Below are 20,318 nucleotides of genomic sequence, written 5' to 3' on the forward strand. Positions count from 1 at the left end.
AAATTTGGGAGTCTGACAAGGGAGGCAGGATGTAAGAGGAGGAAGGCCTTTCTTTACAATCTTCAAGATAACATGTCTGACCAGGACAGATGAGCACTGGGCAGATAGAGGGCAGGCCAAGGAGTCAGTGCTCAGAATTTTGTGGGGTTAGTTATGGGAAGTTTCCTGGGGAACAGTGTATGCCAAACACTGCAAAAGCAAGAGGAGAGAGTCCTTCTTAAGGAAAAGCAGGATGTATGAGAAAGGAAGAGCCTGAGAGTCTCCTCAGAAATTGACGGATCAAGTAGGCAGATAAGTAAACAGAGGCGGCCTTGAAGATCACTTGGTCTAAAAATGCACAGAAGCTTGTATCCTGATAGAGAACTGAGATTCTGTCAAACACACATGGAACATTTACAGACAATTTATCATGTATTGCGCTGCGTTTTGTTGTTGTTCAGTTGCTAGGTTGTTGCCAACTCTTTGTGATCCCGTGGACTGCAGCCCACCTGGCTTCCCTATCCTTCACTGTCTCCCTGAGTTTGCTCAAATTCATGTCCATTGAATCAGTGATGCTGTCCAACCATCGCATCTTCTGTTTCCCCCTTCTCCTGCCCTCAGTTTTTCTCAGCACCAGGGTCTTTTCCAATGAGTTGGCTCTTCCATCTGATGGCCAAAGTATTGGAACTTCATCAGTCCTTCTAATGAATATTCAGGGTTGATTTCCTTTCAGATGGACTGGTTTAGTCTCCTTGCAGTCCAAGGGACTCTCGAGAGTCTTCGCTGGCACCACAGTTCAGAAGTGTCAGTTCTTTGGAATAGGAAATCTCAAGTTTAAAAAAGAAGAGTGTACTGGTCATGTTGACAAACTACATTAGAAATCAACAACTAGAATATAGTCAAATATATACCTGGGAAGTTAAGACTTTCCAGGTAAAGAGGAAATCAAAAGGGAAACTGGAAGTTATTTAGACCTGCGTGAAAGTGAGAGCACTCCATATTAAAACCCAGGGGATACAGCCAAAGCGCTCTTTAGAGGGAAATGTATGGCCTTAAATTCATTATATTTGAAAACAGTGGCTAGAGGAAAACACCCAGAAGGAGCCTTCCCCAAGAATGGAAAGACGAGCATGGCGGGGTTTGGTTAGCTGGCCTGGTTGCTCCTCTTCACCCATCCAGGCTTGGCTTAGGCCTCGAGTCCCCAGATGAGCCTTCCCCGTTGTCTCCCCACTGTTGGGGTCTCGGTTGGGCGCCTGGCTTCCCGGTTCCTGATGTTCACCTCTTTGCTTGGCTTTATTGGCACTGAGCTGTTGTTGCACACTCTGCTTTCTCTCTTCCCCACTGGAAGTTCAGCTCCAGGGAGGGGACTGTTTTCTTCAGTTCTGTGTGCTAATGCTCAGTTGCTAGCCTGCCAGGCTCCTCTGTCCATGGGACTCTCCAGGCAAGAATACTTGAGTGGGTTGCCATTTCCTACTCCAGGGGATCTTCCAGACCCAGGAATCGAACCAACGTCTCTTGCATCCCCTGCATTGGCAGGCACATGCTTTATAACTGTGCCACTTGAGAAGTCCCCTATGTCCTACTACTTTACATGTAATAAATAGGTGCTTTATGAACAGTTGTTGAAAGACACATGACCAGATGGCTTCTAAGGATTCTTTCAACCCAGATATCTTTTTCAGAACAGAGGAGAGGAAAACCACAGTTAATAACCCAGGGATGTTTGGTCATGGAAATGTCCTACCCTTGTGGCTTAGCTGGTAAAGAATCCTCCTGCAATGCGGGAGACCTGGGTTCGATCCCTGGGTTGGGAAGATCCCCTGAAGAAGGGAAAGGATACCCGCTCCAGTATCCTGACCTGGAGAATTCCATGGACTGTATAAGTCCATGGGGTTGCAAAGAATCGGACACGACTAAGCAGCTTTCACTTTAACACAGTGTCCTAGGACTAGGGTACACCTGCCCAGAGGGAGCCCCCTGACCAGCACAGGTGTCCTCCTAAACAGCCAGCCTACCCTGCCTCAGGGGAGCTTATTTTCTCAGTTGGGTCTGCCAGCATCTGCACATCAGGGGCATCCTGCATGCGTGTCCCTTACCCAGTCCTGGGAGCTGCAGGCTCTGGGCCCTGCGTCCCGCCCCAGGTGTGCAGACGTGGCCTGCTTCATTGAATCCATGCTTACTGACTTCTGCTGGCTGCAGGGCTGCGCCAGATGCTCACAGACCTCCTTATCCAGTGGAGAAGGCGCACATTCTTCTGTGTGACCACATGTGACACAGCGTGGTGAGAGTCACTGGGGACGCACGGTGTTCTCTGAGTCACACAAGCAGCAGCAATGTATTCTTTTAACAATATTTTCAAGCCTAATTTTTTCCCTAATCCCTAGTGTCACACTGACTTATTATAACAAGAAATACAATACCGGAGTGTGTAGAATAGAACTTCTTACCGTCCCCTCATCATTCCTAGTTTGAAATATATTCTTCTAGACGCTCCTGTGATCACACGTGTGTGTCGGTATTTTTTTAATGAGATTAGACTACATGTGCCGTTTTGCAGTTTCATCTGTCAGATCCTTTTTCACAACTGCATCCTGTTGTCACTCAATAGCACAACATATTTGGGTCTTTAGATGGCTTCTCGTTCTTTCCTCGGCACTTCTGTTTCTTTCCGGTAGATCCCCTACAAGTGGGATGTCTGGGGCAAAGGGCTTGCGTGTTTCATCGCCAAGTTTACGTCTGCACAGTTTGCATCCGATCATGTTCCCTCCAGCAGTGTGTTATCTCTGTTCCCCCACAGTGTCACAGCACCGGCTGTGAGCAATTGTCACAATTCTGCCAGTCTAGTGGGTTTAAAAAAAAAAAAAAGCAGAGATGAATTCTAGCTGTAGAGCTTGAGGATGGCATTGGCATTGAAGCATAATAGTGGTTCATAAAAGGGAAGGGATCCTTGATACGATACAAACTGGAAAAATTGGAGCCAGCTGAGACGGGGAGCAGCTTATTAGAGAACAGAGAATAATAGCGTGAGACTGCGGTGGAAGATGCAGGGGTCATGTGGCGGGCGTGGAAGCTAGAACCCAGCCCTGGGGAGGCCCCATGGGGCCAGTGGTAGTGGGGGCTTTATTGCTGAAAGGTGTCTGCTGCTTTTAAGCAGGGTGTCTCGGTGGTACCCAGAATTTAATTTATGGAGTTGACTGAGTGATAGCCTAGAGATGTTGATGCCACTGGAAGATTTTTATTCCTTAGATTTGTTTTATTACTTAGAGTTCCAGGAGTAGGTGGCATGCCACACCATGCAGGGCTATGTGGGAAAGCATGGGGTTTGGTCAAAAGACAGAAGGAGGGACTTCCCTGGCGGTCCAGTGGTTAAAACTCCGTGCTTCCAGTGCAGGGGTACAGGTTCCATCCCTGGTCTGGGGACTAAGATCCCACATGCCATGCTGCGTGGGGAAAAAAAAAAAAGGGCAGAAGGAGCATGGCACATGCATGGCCCAGAGCCTAGATTGTGTTTTCCACAAGAAACAGCCTAGGACTGGCAAATCTGAATAAGTCAGCAGGCTCTGGGCTAGAGTGGTGGTGTCTAGTTGCCCTGGGTTACTTAGGGCAGAAGAAATCCTGGCTTGTGTTAAAGGAAAGGGTAAGGGTCTGTGGACTCCAGACTGACTGGTTTGCACATGAAAGATGCACTCGCAGGGAAGTCATTTACTGGCCTAGGAATTAGCGTGTCCTGCGAGGAGCATTTTTTCTGTGGCTGACTGGCCTTCCCAAGACATCAAATTGTCATAAAATATATTAAAAAAAAAAAAGACTATACAGAGGAATGCTGTATGTAGAACTACAGGGTGACAAGTGGAGTCCGAGTGCAAGGAGAACCGCCTGTGCCCTCTGTCCCCTGCAGAAAGCCAACAAAGGACAGAGCCGGGCCATCGAACGCCTGAAGAAGAAGATGTTTGAGAATGAGTTCTTACTGCTGCTCAATTCCCCCACAATCCCGTTTCGGATCCACAATCGGAATGGAAAGGTCAGGAAGGACGGGGCTAGGACAGACAGCCCCCTTCCTCCAGGGCTGCCCACTCGCTATGGCTCCTGGCCCTGAACCAGACCTGTGGAAATCAGGGTTTCAGGTGCCCCCCAACCCCCATTCCCAACAAGGCTGCATGGCTCCTGCCCTGGACTGCCTCTCCCCACGCATGGAGAGCCAGTGCCCTCTGCTGGCCATCACTGGCACTGCCACTCCCATCACCAGGCTTCCTAGGGGGAAGGCCTTCCTCCCACCTGCCGCCTTCTCCAAGCGTAAGGGTGCCTGGGTACAAAGGAGCTTTATTGGGGGCCCCAGAATCCAAAAATGTCCTAGGCCTGACTGTGATCATTCCAGTGAATTCTCATCTCCTCTCTTCAGAGCTACCTGTTCCTACTGTCCTCAGACTATGAGAGGTCAGAGTGGAGAGAAGCAATCCAGAAGCTACAGAAGAAAGGTAACACCCCACCTCTGCTCTACACTGCCCTGCTGGTGTCCATGGCAAGAGAGGGCCTTCTGCATTTCCAAGCACTTCGATGTCCACTGGCTCCTCTTTAGCCCTCCTAGTTACTCTGGAAAATGCCAGGGCAGGTGGTTCTTAACGGATGTTACTGATCAATTGAGACCCAAAGAATTTAGGTGATTTGCTTAAGAATGTATAGTGAATTGTCAGCAGGACTGGACCCAGAGCCCAAAGTCTTTCTGTCATGTACATAATTCATGAACCTCTCCAATTAGACCCTGTGCTTCTTACCCCTCTGGCAGCACCCCTGACTCTCCCAAGCTGAGTGTCTACTCCCTCTTCCAATGACCAACTCTGCCCTTAGAGCTAATCTTTTTTTCCTGCAGTAGCCCTCAAAGAAGAGCAGTGGGTCCTAGTGGACCTGTGACGACATTCCGCTCTCTCTTGGCTCCTCCTACAGATCTTCAGGCCTTTGTCCTGAGCTCGGTGGAACTCCAGGTGCTCACAGGATCCTGTTTCAAACTTAGGACTGTACACAACATTCCTGTCACCAGCAATAAAGACGGTAAGATCTGGAATCCGAGGTTGCTCAATCAGCGGGTCCAAGCCCCCGGGGTATTGCCAGGGCCTTCTACAAACACCTAGCCAGTCACTTGGCTACCAGTAGCTGACCTCTGCTCCGCTGGGCTGGGAAGACTCAGTTGCCAGATACACAGGGAGTTTGAACAGATGTTTTTCTCTGCTGAGTCCCTGGATGGCGCCCAACTCCTCCCTGGCGACCTCTGGCTGAAGAGAAGAATCTGGTGTCCTGGTGCACTGGGACTGTGATGTTAATATGTTCTTGGAAGCAGAAGGCTTAAGCCTGGGGCAGGGTGGTGGTGGAGCGCAAGGTTAGGTGGGTTAGAGTAGTGTGTGAGAAATAAGGCTGGACCCACTCTTTGGCACAGAGTGACTTATCTTGGTTAATTTCCACTTTGGAAGGCAAGACTGAGGAGGGCAGCAGTGGGATAGGCAGGATTCATAAGAGGAGGGAAAGTGCCCCCAGGGATCGGGACTTAGTCCTAGCCCAGGAGGAAGGTGTGGACTGGCCGCCGAGGCAGAGTGGGGGGAGTGCGTCAGCTCGCGCTCCGGGGAGTAATGGACTGTGGACGCTTCTTCCTCTGGCCACCAGGTGGTGCTGTCGGATAAAGGCGCAGACTTGCTCCCATCCTTTGTGTAACCAACCAGCCAGGGGTGAGGCCGGGGAGGAAGCAGGCCTCTCATCACCCTCTTCCCTGGGGGGCTTTTCTCTCTTGCAGACGACGAGTCTCCAGGGCTCTATGGCTTCCTCCATGTCATCGTCCATTCTGCCAAGGGGTTTAAGCAGTCAGCCAGTAAGTACCCATGACCGCCTGCCCCAGGAAGAAGCTTCGTTGTTCTTCCTTTCACAGAAAGTCCCTGTGGACCCACTGCGTGGGGCCTCCCACCTGCTCTGCCTTGGTCTGCCCAGGCTGGGGCCCTGCCAGCTGCTTTGAGGTGCGGGGCATTCCCCCAAAGGCCAAGAGCTAGCTCCTCTTGGCAGGGATTCATCCCTGCTCTCTGTCTTCAAAGTCTGCTCTGCCCTAAGCCCTTCTCTCCCCAGGTATTAGAAATATGGGGCTCCAATCTCACATCTGCAGATCATAAGCTGTGTGACCTTGGGCAAATCTCTTAACCTCTCTGAGCCTTCTCTTTTTTCTAGAAAAAAGGCAATCGTGCTTGTTAATACTTACCCAAGAGTCGGCTTAAACATGACATTTATGTGTAGGGCCAGCGCCCTGCTACCACACATTCTTTTTCCTTCTTTATCACCATCTGCTGTGTCCGTACAGTTCTTAGTATTTTACAAGATACAGTTACATTTTTATCTAACTTTTCTCCCTGTAGGAATTTGTGAGTTAGATGGCTAATAGTTTCTTCCCATTTGCCAGATGAGAAAACTGAGTCACAGAGAAATAAAAGGACTTAATATTATATAGGATCAGAAACCTGACTCCTCTCACTCCCTTCTCTTCCCCTCTGCCTCTCTTCCTGCAGCGCACCACGCAGAGGGTATGCCATTGACTTGCAAACGGTCATTCAATTAACATTCTCTGTGACACCTGGATTCCCGCAGCCCCTCTGCCTGCCTTCTCTGTGTTCCCATCACCCTGGGGCAGCACCTGTCATACTTTTTTTTGCCACTTAAAATGTGCTTCATGCACTGTGAGTTCTGAGAGGACAGGAGCCACGTCTCCTTCATCGCTGAGTGAACAGGAGCTCAAAATGCTGAACGAAGTAGTTTATTTCCAGACACCTATTGTGCTGCCGGGTCCCTTACTAGGTGCTAGAGAAAATGCAGATGTGGCCAGTGAGCTGACAGGGGTTGGCACATTCAGAACTTTTTCGGGTGCATTATCTGCTCGGAGCCTCCTGGCACCCTTTCTAGGTCGCTGATGCCATTCCCACTTGTCACACAAAGAAGCTGAGGCCAGAAAGCTCCAGGGACTTTCCCAGGGCGGCTCAGCAGGGCACACAGGTGATGGAGTTGAATCCATGCCTTCTGACACCAAGGCCCACGCTTTCCCCTCTAGAGCAGCATTTCTCTCAGTGTGGCCAGGACCCCCTCACGCATCACTCGGGCTCTGCTGGTGGAACAGCACCAGCTTCCTGGATGCCCCCAGACCCACAGAATCTGCTGATGGGGGCATTGCCTGGGAATATTCCTCATCAGTCAGCTCCGTGGGGCTGCTCCACATGCCAAGTCTGCAGCCCACTGAGCTGGACAGGGGCCCTCTTGTCTCCATGGTGACCAGATGTCTCCCCCTTCCTGTCTCTCTGCCTCCTGCCGGCTGGGATGGGCCTCAGGAGCAGACCCATTAGGGTGGGCGGCCCACTCCCCCAGAGCAGGGGTCCGACCTCTCAGAGTGGGTTGGGGCGCTCAGACATGGGGTGAGTTACGGCTCCAGAGTCACCCCTCACTTCCAGCCAGGCTTCACCTCCTCCCTCCGCCAGCCCCCTGACCTGCTCGGACATTCCTTCTGACTCAGGCTTTGTGAATCTTCAGTCATGGCTGCTTGTCCTAGTAAACTGATCAGGTCCGCACAGTCCAGCCTGGCCTGCAGGCACCATCGTCTTGCCTGATCTCCAGGGGAGAGTAGTCAGGCACAGAGAGGATTTGCGCAGAGCTAGGATTTGACCCAGACAGGCCGACTCCAAAGCCCTCCCTTTTATCCCAGAACTAGTCCCTGATGGGGGATTCCCTCACAGAGAAGCCAGTGAAGGGACGCTTCATACGCATCCATCTCTCAGCTGCCCAGACACGCTCTCTGCTCTGATGGGAGCCCATTAGGCCTTCTGCTTCATTCCCCTGTTCACCTGCGCCCTGCTCAGATACCTGCTGTGCTCAGATACCTGGTTACATCCAATCTGCATCACACACAGTGAGGGACAGCTCTCCCCAGTCTTAGCTCTGCAGGAGAGTCCTGATGGAGAACAGCCCAGCTGGGTAGCTCCTGGGGCCTGGGAGGGGCATGTACATCCATCCTCTGACCTCCGCCCCCTGCCCCTGATTCACACTAGAGGACTGGCTGTGGTTCCCCAAAGTCACCCCCCAGCACACACCATTACCCTGGGAAACAACCTAGGCAGCGCCCAGGGAGGGACAGGCTGCGGGGCCTGAGGCTGGGCGGGCGTGTGTGGATTTGCAGAGCGCCCATGGGGGCCCTGGGAAGACTGATGCGTGATCCCCCTTCCCTCCTGGGTTCCTGAGCTGCGGGCCTCATTCGGTGTCTCTGCCTGTCCCCACAGACCTGTACTGTACCCTGGAGGTGGATTCCTTTGGCTACTTTGTCAGCAAAGCCAAAACCAGGGTGTTCCGGGACACAACAGAGCCCAAGTGGGACGAGGTGAGTGGTCCCCACAGGGACCCCGGGCTCATCCCCCACCATGCCCACCCTGCTCCCAGTGCTCTTGCCCTATCGTCTGGGGATGGCCAAGCCTGCTGCTGGGCCAGATCCATCCCTCTGACCCCTCTGCCCTCCCCTCCCTGCTCATCTGGCTTCTGATCGTGGGTTTGTGTCTAGACACAGGGTCAGACTTCATTTTTGGGGGCTCCAAAATCACAGCAGATGGTGACTGCAGCCATGAAATTAAAAGACGCTTACTCCTTGGAAGAAAAGTTATGACCAACCTAGATAGTATATTCAAAAGCAGAGACATTACTTTGCCGACTAAGGTCCGTCTAGTCAAGGCTATGGTTTTTCCTGTGGTCATGTATGGATGTGAGAGTTGGACTGTGAAGAAAGCTGAGCGCCGAAGAATTGATGCTTTTGAACTGTGGTGTTGGAGAAGATTCTTGAGAGTCCCTTGGACTGCAAGGAGATCCAACCAGTCCATTCTGAAGGAGATCAGCCCTGGGGTTTCTTTGGAAGGAATGATGCTAAAGCTGAAACTCCAGTACTTTGGCCACCTCATGCGAAGAGTTGACTGATTGGAAAAGACTCTGATGCTAGGAGGGATTGAGGGCAGGAGGAGAAGGGGACAACAGAGGATGAGATGGCTGGATGGCATCACGGACTTGATGGACGTGAGTCTGAGTGAACTCCGGGAATTGGTGATGGACAGGGAGGCCTGGCATGCTGCAATTCATGGGGTCGCAAAGAGTCGGACACAACTGAGCGACTGAAATGAACTGAACTGAACAGGGTTATAGTTTGGGGTCTCCCATCCAAGTACTAATCAGGCCCGACCCTGCTTAGCTTCCAAGATCAGACGAGATACGGTGCGTACAGTTCAGGTTCTGTACTCCCCTTCCTCATTGATTCCCAGGCCTCCGGAGCTCCAGAGAATGAGGAAGCTGCTCCAGACCTCATGATGTGGTCCTCATGGGCCCGCCTCACCCCCTCTCACCCTTGCAAAGGTGGGTCCCACCCCTGCTGGGAGCCCAGGTCAGCTGCAGGCGTTCAGCATCCTGTCTCGTCTTTCCCCAGGAGTTCGAGATTGAGCTGGAGGGCTCTCAGTCCCTAAGGATCCTGTGCTACGAGAAGTGCTATGACAAGACCAAGGTCAACAAGGACAACAACGAGATCGTGGATAAGATCATGGGCAAAGGGCAGATTCAGGTGAGAGGCAGGCGCAGCCAGGGCACCAAGGCAAGGGTGCCTGGGAGGCAGTGCCAGTTGGGAAGGTGTCCTTCTCTTCTACCTTCTCGGTCAAGGTGATTGGCTTTTGTGACTTGGGATCACAGCTATCTTGAGCAAAGTTCCCCGAGGTCGTCATTCTCCCGCTGCTGGAGATGGTGTCGTATTCTAGCCCCAGAGGCCCGTGTGTGCCTGGTTCCTTGGGCTTCCACATCTGGTGCACTTGGGTCATCCACACTCCTGCAGGGTAGCCTGGAAGGATGACAGTGCCATTGTTTACACATCCCGTCTGTAGCCTTCTGACGGCTTTTTTCCAGAAATACTGTGTTAAGGATTCTGAGGTTGTATTGTGAATGCCGTATTAGATTAGCGCTGTCTGCCATGGAAGGAGTGAGAGCCGAAGCATGTGCCGCTTTCCTGGGAGGGTTGGGGATGTAGCTGGGCTGCTAGGGGCTGGCCTCTGACCCCACTGCAAGGTGTGCTGGGCTTGACTCGCCTGTGCCAGGAGTTTGTTGGCTTAGGGTGGGTCCTGCAGTCCAGGCAGGGGCAGGTCCTGAGTCCAGATGAGAGATAAATGTGCCGCCCCAGCTTAAATGTACATAGGGAAAAGGGCTTTGTTTGCAGCCTGTGTTTTTGGAAATTCTGTTAAAGATTGTTGCTGTTCACTTAACCTGTCAAAGGGATGTAGGCTTGGAGGCGTGACGTTTGGTGTGGAGCTATCCACATTCCATCTGACAGCTTATGTGGCCTTGTGCTTATCACACAAGTGGCCTGGTTTGGGTGTGGATTCTTTGACCGTGCAATCAAGGGAATCCGTAACTGACACGCCCTGGAATTGAGCTGTGGGCATTGGGTGCTCTGGGCTTCTTAGCAGCTGTGCCAGGTGTCATCTGGGTGCGGGAGCTGAAGCTGAATGATGCTTCTTCCCAGGAATCGTTTGTCACTGTTGAGGCTGCAGAGGTTGGTATCTGACTCTTGGCTGGGTATCCTCAGTGGCAGAGTCCCCTTGGGGACTCGTGTTGTCCCCCTACCTTGTCTCAGGTGCCTGTGTTTGAACAAGGAAGATGGCAGTATTCGGTGGGGGCCCGGCCATCTGCCTCATGACACCCCATGTTCCTGAGCATATCCCTTTTTAATGCTGGGAACCTGCACCTCACTCTTCAGCACCGTCGCCAGGGAGATGGTGCTGCCAGGCAACCAGGAGCCGGTCCTTCATTATTTAGGGAACAGGAGCTGATGGGAGCAAGCTCTAGATTTAGTCCCAGGAAGCAACTTCCTGCAGAATAAGGACTGGGAGCCCCATGTCCACGTCCCTGGGCTGCCCATCTGGCCCCAGGAGATGCCTAGCCAAAAAGCATGACGGGTGCCCACGCCCTCCAGGCCATTAGTAACTATGGAATGGAAGGGTTAAAACGGTGTTCTGAGCAGCCAGCTCAGGGGGCACCATGGACGCCGGCCTCCAGGGCTCTGCAAACCCGGATTCCAGGGCTCGATGGCATCGTCCCCACCTGGACTCGCAGTCCTGTTGCTTCCCTCCCTCTCACTGCTGTCAGCTGCATGGGCCCCAGGGGAAACACACCATAAATCATTACATCTTGGAGACAGGAGCAGATGGAGGTTGTGGGGGAAGGGGAAGAAGCCAGGTTATGTTTGGCAAAGCTGAGAGCGCAGTCTGGTAAGGAAAATGTTTCTGTGTTTAAGCTTCGAGGAATGTTAAATGCCTGGGAGTTGATATTAAAAGAAACACAAACCTTCCTGCTGCCAGCTGACCTGGGCCTGTGAGCGGCCAGTTCAGAGCCAGCGTCCTCTGGAGGGCTTTGAAGTCGCCCAGCCCTCAGCCCCCTGAGGCCCAGCCCTTGGTCTTCAGCCATGGAGCCGTCTTGCCCGCCTTCTTCCTATGGATGGAGTGCGGAGAGGGGGTGATCTGTCCCCACCAGGGGTGCACCGTGCGTGTGGAGTCCACTCACCCTTCTGAGGATGCCTGGGCTGGGTTGGAGAGGCTACATTGAGCCATTTCCACGTGGCCAGGCCCTGCGGAGCCACGGAATGGTCTGTTCCCACAGCTCGCTCCCACCTCCCTTTCCCGCTGGTGTCCAAGGAAGGGAGTTGGCACCAGCCTCTGGCACTTGGTTCCATGCCCCTTCAGCAGGCGCCGAGGATGTTAGTGCCATCCTAGTGAGGTGGCCTCACAGTAGGGGCCGAGGCCTTGGGGCCATTCAGGTGGCCTGAAGGAAGGGCAGGGGGAGAAGGCCCACCCCCTGTGGCCCCCAATTCTTCCTAAGGCCCTCCTTGCTCAGCCCATCCAGGGAACAGCCGGAGACCCCAGGCATTTCCTCCCAAGTGAGCCTCCCTCTCTGGTTGGCGGTGGGGGCAGGGACCCCAGAGCGGCAGGCTGGGGGCGAGGAAGGGGCGGCCTGTAGTGAAGGACAAACGGCAGCGCTAATCACCAGTGTGTGTGTCCAGCATTTGCACTCTTGGAGGCTTGTTTCCAAATGTTCTCATGTGGTCCTTGTAACAGCTCTTCCAGGAAAAGGACAGTCGCATCCGCCCCATTTACAGACAAGGACAGACAGTGCGGCCCTGGCGTCTCCACTGGCAGTGCAGGAAAGGCCCCGCTCTCTACACTGTGTCCCCGTGGGCCGGGCCTTCATCAGGGAGTTCCCCAGCCTAGGTGAAGGGCACTGCGTGGCTCGTGGCCTGGTGAAGGAGCCGGGGTGACTTCCCCTCCCCACATCCTGCTCTGGCCTCTGTGTGTGCCCAGTCATTCAGTCGTGTCCGACTCTTTGCGACCCTCTCTGGACTGTAGCCTTCCCGGCTCCCCTGTCCATGGGATTTTCCAGGCAAGAATACTGGAGTGGGTTGCCATTTCCTTCTCCAGGGGATCATCTCGACCCAAGGATTGAGCTCATGTCTCTTGTGTCTCCTGCATTGGCAAGTGGGTTCTTTACCACTGCACCACCTGGGAAGCCCGCTCTGTGGCACATGGTGAACAAAGGGCTTCCTTTGTCTGGAGTCCTCTTACCTCCCAGCAAGGGACATTTATTGCTGCCTGGTGTACCTGGAAGGAAGCAGAATGAGTGTTCATGGAAAAGAGCAGGGGAGGGGGACTTCCTCTGCTTCTGCTGCGTGCCTGGTACTGACTGGCTGCTCTGAGGTGTGGGGGCCCAGCCTCAAGGAATCTACTGCCCCATTGGAAAGACAAGCGTATCACTATATGCCACGCCGCTCGGCCACAAAGCAAGACGCCAGTGACGATGATGGGGAGGGTGATGATGTTGATGATGGGGTGGGACTTGGGAATAAGAGCCCTCCCATCAGAGAGCCCTCCCATCAGAGAGCTTTCTCTGACCCGCACACTGGGCTAATACAGCGGTTACCCCAGGGGACCTTCATAGTCTCCGACGGGGTAGGAAAGTAATGAGTTTATAATTTTCTTGGTTTTCCTTTGTGGCTGCACCGGGTCTTTGTTGCAGTCTGCCGGCTTGTCTGCTAGCAGCCTGTGGGATCTAAGTTCCCCGACCAGGGGTTGAACCTGTGTCCTTGGCATTGGGAGCTCGGAGTCTTATCCACTGGACCACCAGGGAAGTCCCCTTCACAATTTTAAAGTTGAGAAAGCTGAGGCACAAAAGGGTTAAGAAACCTGCCGAAGGCCAGGCAGCTAAGTAGGAGAGTCAGAACTCTCCAGGGCCCCTGCCTGGCCCTCCCCAGGGCTCTCTGTTCCCCCACTGTTCCCTGCATAATAAGACACAAACTTATGCCCCAGGAATTCAAATGAGGAGTGATCCTGGTGGGTAGGAGTTAGGGAGGCTTCCAGGAGGAGGTGGAGTGAGAGAGGTTTGAGAGCTGGGTTTTTTTAATTCCCAAAGCTGTGTTTATATTAAAAGGAAAATTGCCATAATAATAATGAGGCTTGAAACATGATCACAAACCGTCCTGACTCCCACTCCTCTGAACCAGCCATTTTATTTTGTGCCTTTTTCCCTTCCTTGGGAATGTAGATTTTTATGTAGTTTTAATGATAAGTACATATTTTGTCTTGTTTTTTCTATTTCCACGTAACATTATCATAAATCTCCTTTTTTCTAGGGCTGAAGATAGTCTTTATAATTGCCTTGTTTGGGGGTTACATTGTCAAAAGTACTTTATAAAAAATCATTTTACATAATGGCCAGCCCATTAATTGCCATTTTAAGGCTCTGTTATTCTAGCAAGGTGGGCAGGCTCTGGATCAGCAGAAAGGAGTGGGGATTCCGGGGGAAGGGCCCACGTGGCCCAGAGCAGGGAGGCAGGAATGCACAGGGAGTGTCCCAGGAAATTAAGGAGCCCGCCTGCCCTGCGCTGAAGTTATGGTGAGCAGTGCCAGTAAGAGGGCGGTTGAAGGAATGAATAAAAGAGGAGGAATTCATAGCGTTTATGTCAGCAGGAATCCTGGAGGGTGTTTTTTCAATTCTGATTTGCGGGGAGCAGGAAGCTGAGACCAGAGAGGGTGAGTGACATAGCTACAGTCACACAGCTCGTTGGTGGTTGAGCAGGGGCCCCAGGTTTGGGATCCTGGTCCCAGTTTGGTCTTGCTTGATCGGCTGGTGGCCAAATGAGGGAAATGAAAAAACACCCCTGGATGGGGCAGCGGCAGACTGGGGCGGCAGACTGGGACGTCAGCCCGTGACTCTCAGGGGTCTGCCCTTTGTCGCTGCAACTTTGGTAGAAGATCCCCGCTGCCTGGAGCGTCTCTGAGCCCTGCCTTCCTTCCCTAGACTGCCTCCTTGCTGCCACGCCCCCACCCAGCCCAGGAACCCCTCAGCCAGGAGGCCCCCCTTCCTCTGCCTTGGCTGCCTGGCCCCAGGAGACTCCTGCGTGTTTATCCCTGTCTATTTCCAGCCCTGCCGCTCCGGGCTCCAGATGTGCTGTCTCAACTGGGACCTGCTCGCTGGCCCGTGAGCTTATTCCCAGGATCCAGCCCTTGTTGACCGGCCGGGCCAGAGGGGAGAGTTCTCCCAAAGGATCTCACAGCTCAGTTCCTGCCACTGACTTCAGACCAGAGAGGGGTCTGAGACTGAGGAGCCCCTTCATGCTCTACTCCCCCATTCCCAGTTCAGCCAGAAGCCTGGGGATGGGCCCCCAACCTTCAGTTCTACTCTCCCTGGTGGGAGGCAGCTACGCTCCTGTGAGCCGGCTGGGGGCCGCCCTCCCCGGACATAGGAGAACTCAAGACCTCAGCGTGAGCCAGGGGCAGGGCTCCAGGCCCAGAAGGAAGCCCCAGCTGTCCAGATGCCTGGAGGGATAACTCCCCACCTCCCCTCCACTGCCCCCTACTCCCCCATCCCTGATTGCAACATTCAGGCCTGGTGAGAGCCTCCGCCCTCTCATCTTCCTCCCATCTGGAGCTTGAAGCCTGTGTCTGAAGCGGGAAAGAAGAGTAATTTCTTTGACATTCTTGACCTGGCTACTTGGAAGCTTGTGAGGGGTTAGAGTTATTAGAAGTGAGGAGCTCATGAAGGCCAGTCCCCTGCCTTCAGAACTAAGAGTGTTCTCAGAGACAACATCTAGACCCACTTACTTTTTGGTTCAACAGTGATAGAATATATATATACTGTGAAATTTTCCATTTTAATAATTTTTAGGTGTACACTTGAGAGACGTTAAGTCCATTCACATTGTTGCGTAGCCATCATCACCGTCCGTCTCTAGAACTTTTTCATCTTCCCAAACGGAAGCTCCATACCCATTACACAGAAGCTTTCCATTCCTCTTCCCCAGCCCCTGGCAACCAGTGTTCTGTCTTCTCTGAATTTGACTGTTCTAGGTATTTCATGTAAATGGAATCCTGCAACGCTTCTCCTTGTGTGACCAGCTTACTTCATACAGCCCAGTGTCTTTAAGTTTGGTCTACATAGTTTGATAGAACAACAGACTTTCCTTCCTTTTTAAGGCTGAACAACGCTATATGTGTAAACTGGATTTTGCTTATCCATTCATCCATCGATGGACGTTTGGGCTGTTTCCACCTTAGACTTTACTTTAAAAAAAAATTAATTTGGCTGCATCGGGTCTTAGTGTAAGGTCTTCAGTGCGTTATGTGGGATCTTTCGTTGCCACTCTCAGGCTCCATAGTTAGGGCACAAGCCTCGTGGCATGTGGGATCTTAGTTCCCCAACCAGGGATCAAACCTGCGTCCCCTGCATTGCAGAGCAGATTCTTAACCACTGGACCACCAAGGAAGTCCCTGACTCTCTTACATTTGAGTAGGAAAGAGCATAGTTTCTGAGGATGGAGTTTCTCCACTCCTTCCCTCCAGGCTCAGGGTCACCATGTCCCTTCTCCACCCATAGTTGCTCATCTCTCTCCGGATGTAATAGGAGAACAGGCCTCCACACCCCCAGGACACAACTGGTCACCATTAGCTTCTTTTTTTTAAAAAAAAAAAAAAAGCATCATTTTTTAAGTTGAACTATAGCTGATTTACAATGTTGTGTTAATTTCTGCTGTGCGGCATAGTTCCATGATGGTTTATCACAGGATATTGAACATAGTTCTCTGTGCTATCCAGTAGGACCTTCTTATTTATCCATTCTATATATAAAAGCTTATATTGCTCACCATTAGCCTCTTCTAGTTAAAAAAAAGAGCTGCCCCACCGCTTTCTCCCCGCCCCCCTAGGCCCTGTCTCCTCCGGTCTCCTTTCCTTACCTGGCTACCCTCCCTTTGGTCAGTGGTTTACAAAGATTGAGTGTGGAGTGTGGTTTACCCTGACAGTGTAGGAAGAACCCTGGACTGAGAGTCAGAAAAAGCATCCAGGTCCCTTGACCTCTGGGGGCCGCAGTTTCTTCATCTGTTAAATGGGGACAGTTACCCCCATGCTGCCTCTATCACAGGCTTGACATGAGGCTCAAAGGAGGGAATGTCACTGAAAGAGCTGTCAGTGCGCATCCACGCTTTCGCTAGTTTATCCCTGCGTTTCTGCTTGTTGAGCTTCCTCCAAGTGGCAGGCACTGTGCAATGGATGCAAAGAATGAACGGGACCTCCCCACGTAGTGAAGAGAGCAGAAGAGAACTGGGATCATTCAGTCAGCGTTGAAGGGGCTTTGAGGCCAGATGGATCTGGGCTTCAGTCTAGCTTTCATTATTAGTTGGGAGAACAAGTTAGTTGACCTCGAGCCTCAGGTTCCTTACCTGTAAAATGGGCTGTCAAGAGAACTGAATGGGAAGTGCGTGAGGCCCTTTGCGGGGCCTGGCACAGAGTCTGTCTAGTGACGTCAGCCTTTTGCCTGAGCCAAGCAGGACCAGGTCCACGTCCTCCACCTTCCTGTGGGGATTCTGCTTGTAGCTTGTCAAAGCCTTCTTGCCTCCAAAGGCTGTCATCTGCGAGTGGCCCCTGTGTCTGGGCCTCAGGCTGGCCGAGGCCACGTCTGTTTTCTTAGGCTGGTGGATCCAGACGGGCTTTGATGACCCAACCTCCGAGGGGGCGGGGGGTCAAGGTGGGGGTCCTCACTGCCTGACAGCCTGAAGTTTCCCTCCTGTGCCCCCACCCCAGGCTAATTAGTTCCAGGCTTGTCCCCCTGGAGCCATGCTCACCTTGGCTTGGTGTGGTCAGGCCCAGAGCGAGTGATGTGCTGGGAATAAGGGGTCATTGTTGGAGGGAGCTGTGTCTGATTTCAATTGCTCTGCAGGGCATACGCGAGTTGGGAGTGAGCATGGGTCAGGAGCCTGCTGGGGCAGCCGTCCAGGGCTGCTTAAGCCCAGTTCCCTCCCTCTGGTCCCCCAGGGGTCTGTTGTCCCCATTTGACTCTGCCCAAGGGTCTAGCGTGCCAGCTCTATTGCCTGGGGAGCTGGGCTCTGGGGTGCTAGCTGGGTTGACCTGGAGCCCCTTCTGCTCTGGTTCCTCAGAGCTGGTACCACAAGATGCTTGGGTCCCTCCCTGGGTGGAATGACCAGAGAGGTGTTACCGTGGGTCCTTGGCACCTTCTCCCAGGCATCCTTCAGGGCACACCTGCCACAGTTGAGCCCTGTCCCCGAGAGTGTCTGGTCTTGACTAGGATGGGGGGCAGCTGAGAGAAAACCTTGCCTGCAGGGGCAGTCAGAGCTTTCATCCCAGCCCTGCATGCCCAGCCTGGCACCTCGCAGGCCAGGCCGCTCCCTGTCCTGGGCCCCCACAGTGGTTGTGCCGGGTGTGGCTTTCCAGGCTCTCCCCTGGAAGATGGGCCTCTCCCTGCCCCCAGAGTGGGCTGGGTGTGTGAGTCCTGGGGACCGTTTGCATCTAGAGTCCGTGTTTTAGACCCCTGCTGCCAGCTGCTCTCAGCAGGTCCCCAGGGGGCCCCTCCCTTGGCTGCCATCTTTACCCTGTGCCAGCCCGGAGGCACCAGGACTGTTCCTCTCCCTGCTTCCAACACCCTCCCCTCCTCCTCCCAGGGCCCAGGTGATTAGAGCTGTTTCGGATCCATTCTCTGTTCAGTGCCTCACCTGCCAGATTCACAGCAGGTCTGGACGGTTTGGTTGTACTTGGAGCGGGCAGTGGGGTGGGGGAGAGCCAGGGCCAGGATCCCATGGGAGGGCCCGTCCTGCTCTCCACAGGCCTCCCCAAACTTGCAGACTACCTCTCTTCTGGCCCATGCTCAGCCACCTTTGTCTCCCGGGTGTTCCTGATCTGGGGAGCCTGGGCTCTGCCAAGTGGGTTCTGGAGACAGGAAGCATTGGGCAGGAAGCAGATGGAGACTTGGGTCTCCTCTCTCCCTCCTGCCCCGCATAGGAATGCCCCCTTGGCAGGTGGACGTGGTGCCCACCCCTCCCCCACACACACACCTGGCAGGGGTGAGAGGCAGCAGAGAAACTGATCCAGAGAGGACTTGGGAACTGATTCTGGCAGGCCCTGAAAACAAACAATCCTGCCTCTTAACAAACCAAGGGAGGGTGTTGTCCCCTAGACTCAGAAGTGAAAGACTCAGGGTTTATCCCCCTCTACCACCTAATAGCAAAATGACCTCTCCGAGTGCTTCCTCTTGGACCTGTGTGAGGCCTAGGTGAGTCCTTGGCGGTGACAGTGCCTGGCTTACTGCATGCTCCCAGTAACCGCTAACCTCCCTGCAGGCGGAAGCTGTGACTCCATCCTCCTAGGATGGTCCTGCTTTTGATTTGATTCAAAACCTTTGAGAAAAGGATTTAGTGGGGGAATTGCCAAGGACTCCCCAAGTGAGGGCTGAGGCTGGACATGAATGCAGATCAGGGCACCTTAGGTGGTCTCTGCTGGCCTCCCTTACTGCAGGTGCTGCAGAGCCCACCTCCACCCCTCACTCAGCCCAGCCTGGCCGTGGCAGGAGCTGTGTGGGCAGTGGTAGCTCTCTGTGAGGGTCTCACCCCCGGGCACAGCCCATTCCGTGTGGGCTGACACAGGGCAAGCTGGGCATAGCCTCTCACACTCTTGGAGGCAAGAGCTGAGCTGCGCTGGCTTCTGGGCGGAGGTGACCCAGAAAACACCAGCTAGACTGACTCCATGAGATAAGTGTTAACCCTATTGTAAGCCCTCCGAAGAGAACCCACACCAGCAAAGCAGAGACTCAGAGTTTTGTCAAAGCAGAGAGAAAAGTAGAGCTAACACATGAGTTTCAGATCCAGCACTCTGACCCTTAAAGGCTTAAAAAGCCCTTAATCTCCCGGCTTCCAGATCTACCCACCCTGGAGGGGAGCGAGGGGCAGTGGCTGTGGTAGAGGAATAGCAGTTCTCATGGGAACGGTCCATCCGCTTAAAGAAGGACCAGAGGCTTCAAGGTCTGCAGGCTTGGGGGCTACTGGGGTGACCTGAAATGCCCCCAAGGCAGGGAGTGGTGGACAAAGGCGGTGGGAGAGGCAAGTCTTGTCTTCCCGTTTCAGCCAGGGGCTCCCTGCTTCTGCCTTTAATTGATGGGGGCAGGGAGACTGGCATAAGATTTCATTTGGAAAGAAAGCAGGGTGTGTCCTCTGCTTTAAAAAAAATTCATCACTGACCACTTGTCCAGTCCGGACTCCTGTTTGACAGGTGTGAAAACTACGTCCAGAGAGAGGGAATGGCTGCCACAGTGACTGGGCAGGATTCACTCCCTGGTTCCCTGGCTCCTCGGACTGTCTTCTGCTTGTTTGGAGCTCAGTGTTGGGTGGGGAAAAAGAGTTGCTTCATATTAGGGAAAGAGGAAAAAGCATGGAGGCTCAGGGGCCCCTGAGCTCCTTTCAAACCCTCCTGCCTGAGGCTGTTATTATGTTTTCAGTACACGGCCTGGGAGGCCCCATGGAGTGCTCTGCCCACCCGCTGCTGTGTGGGAGCCCCCCCTGGTCAGGCACGTCCTTCCTGGGAGCAGGAGCAGGTGGCCAAGGGGGTCTGGGTGTCAGTCTGGCCGTGAGTTACATCATGACTTGTGCTGTAAGGAATGGATCGGATGTATGGTGGGCGTGCTCTGCCCACTCTGTCCTGGGTGGGTTTTGTTTGAGGTAAGCAGGATGTTCCCAAAGGCTCAAGTGGATTTTCCATCCTTTTCCGTGACCAAATGTGCCGTGAGAATCACTCGGGGTTGCCAGGGACGCGCCAACAGGACAGTCTGGTAGTGGACAAACTCTGTGGCTCTCTCATCCTCTCCTGGAGCCCCCAGACATCCCAGAGACACACCAGCCTGGGGTGGCTGGGCAGAGTGCATGGGGAGCTGAGCGTGATTTGCACTGGCTTGTGACTCAGCTGGGCCTTGGGAGACAGGAAGTACAC

At 53.4% G+C, this 20,318-nt stretch overlaps 1 protein-coding gene across 5 annotated transcripts in view; it reads left to right on the forward strand.

Annotated features, from left to right (window-relative positions):
• Positions 1–20,318, forward strand: part of ABR (ABR activator of RhoGEF and GTPase) — a 187,969-nt gene that overhangs the window by 139,758 nt on the left and 27,893 nt on the right. For 4 of the 5 annotated variants that reach the window (XM_042255475.2, XM_042255477.2, XM_027975168.2 and 1 more), the window contains 6 exons: positions 3,878–4,000; positions 4,379–4,454; positions 4,921–5,025; positions 5,759–5,833; positions 8,268–8,365; positions 9,449–9,580. In XM_042255475.2, coding sequence (XP_042111409.1) covers positions 3,878–4,000; positions 4,379–4,454; positions 4,921–5,025; positions 5,759–5,833; positions 8,268–8,365; positions 9,449–9,580 — 609 coding nt within the window. The remainder of the gene's footprint in view (positions 1–3,877; positions 4,001–4,378; positions 4,455–4,920; positions 5,026–5,758; positions 5,834–8,267; positions 8,366–9,448; positions 9,581–20,318) is intronic. The other variant, XM_042255476.2, reaches the window with a different exon arrangement.

The sequence above is a fragment of the Ovis aries genome, chromosome 11 (genome assembly GCF_016772045.2).
Source record: "Ovis aries strain OAR_USU_Benz2616 breed Rambouillet chromosome 11, ARS-UI_Ramb_v3.0, whole genome shotgun sequence".
Lineage (NCBI taxonomy): Eukaryota > Metazoa > Chordata > Mammalia > Artiodactyla > Bovidae > Ovis > Ovis aries.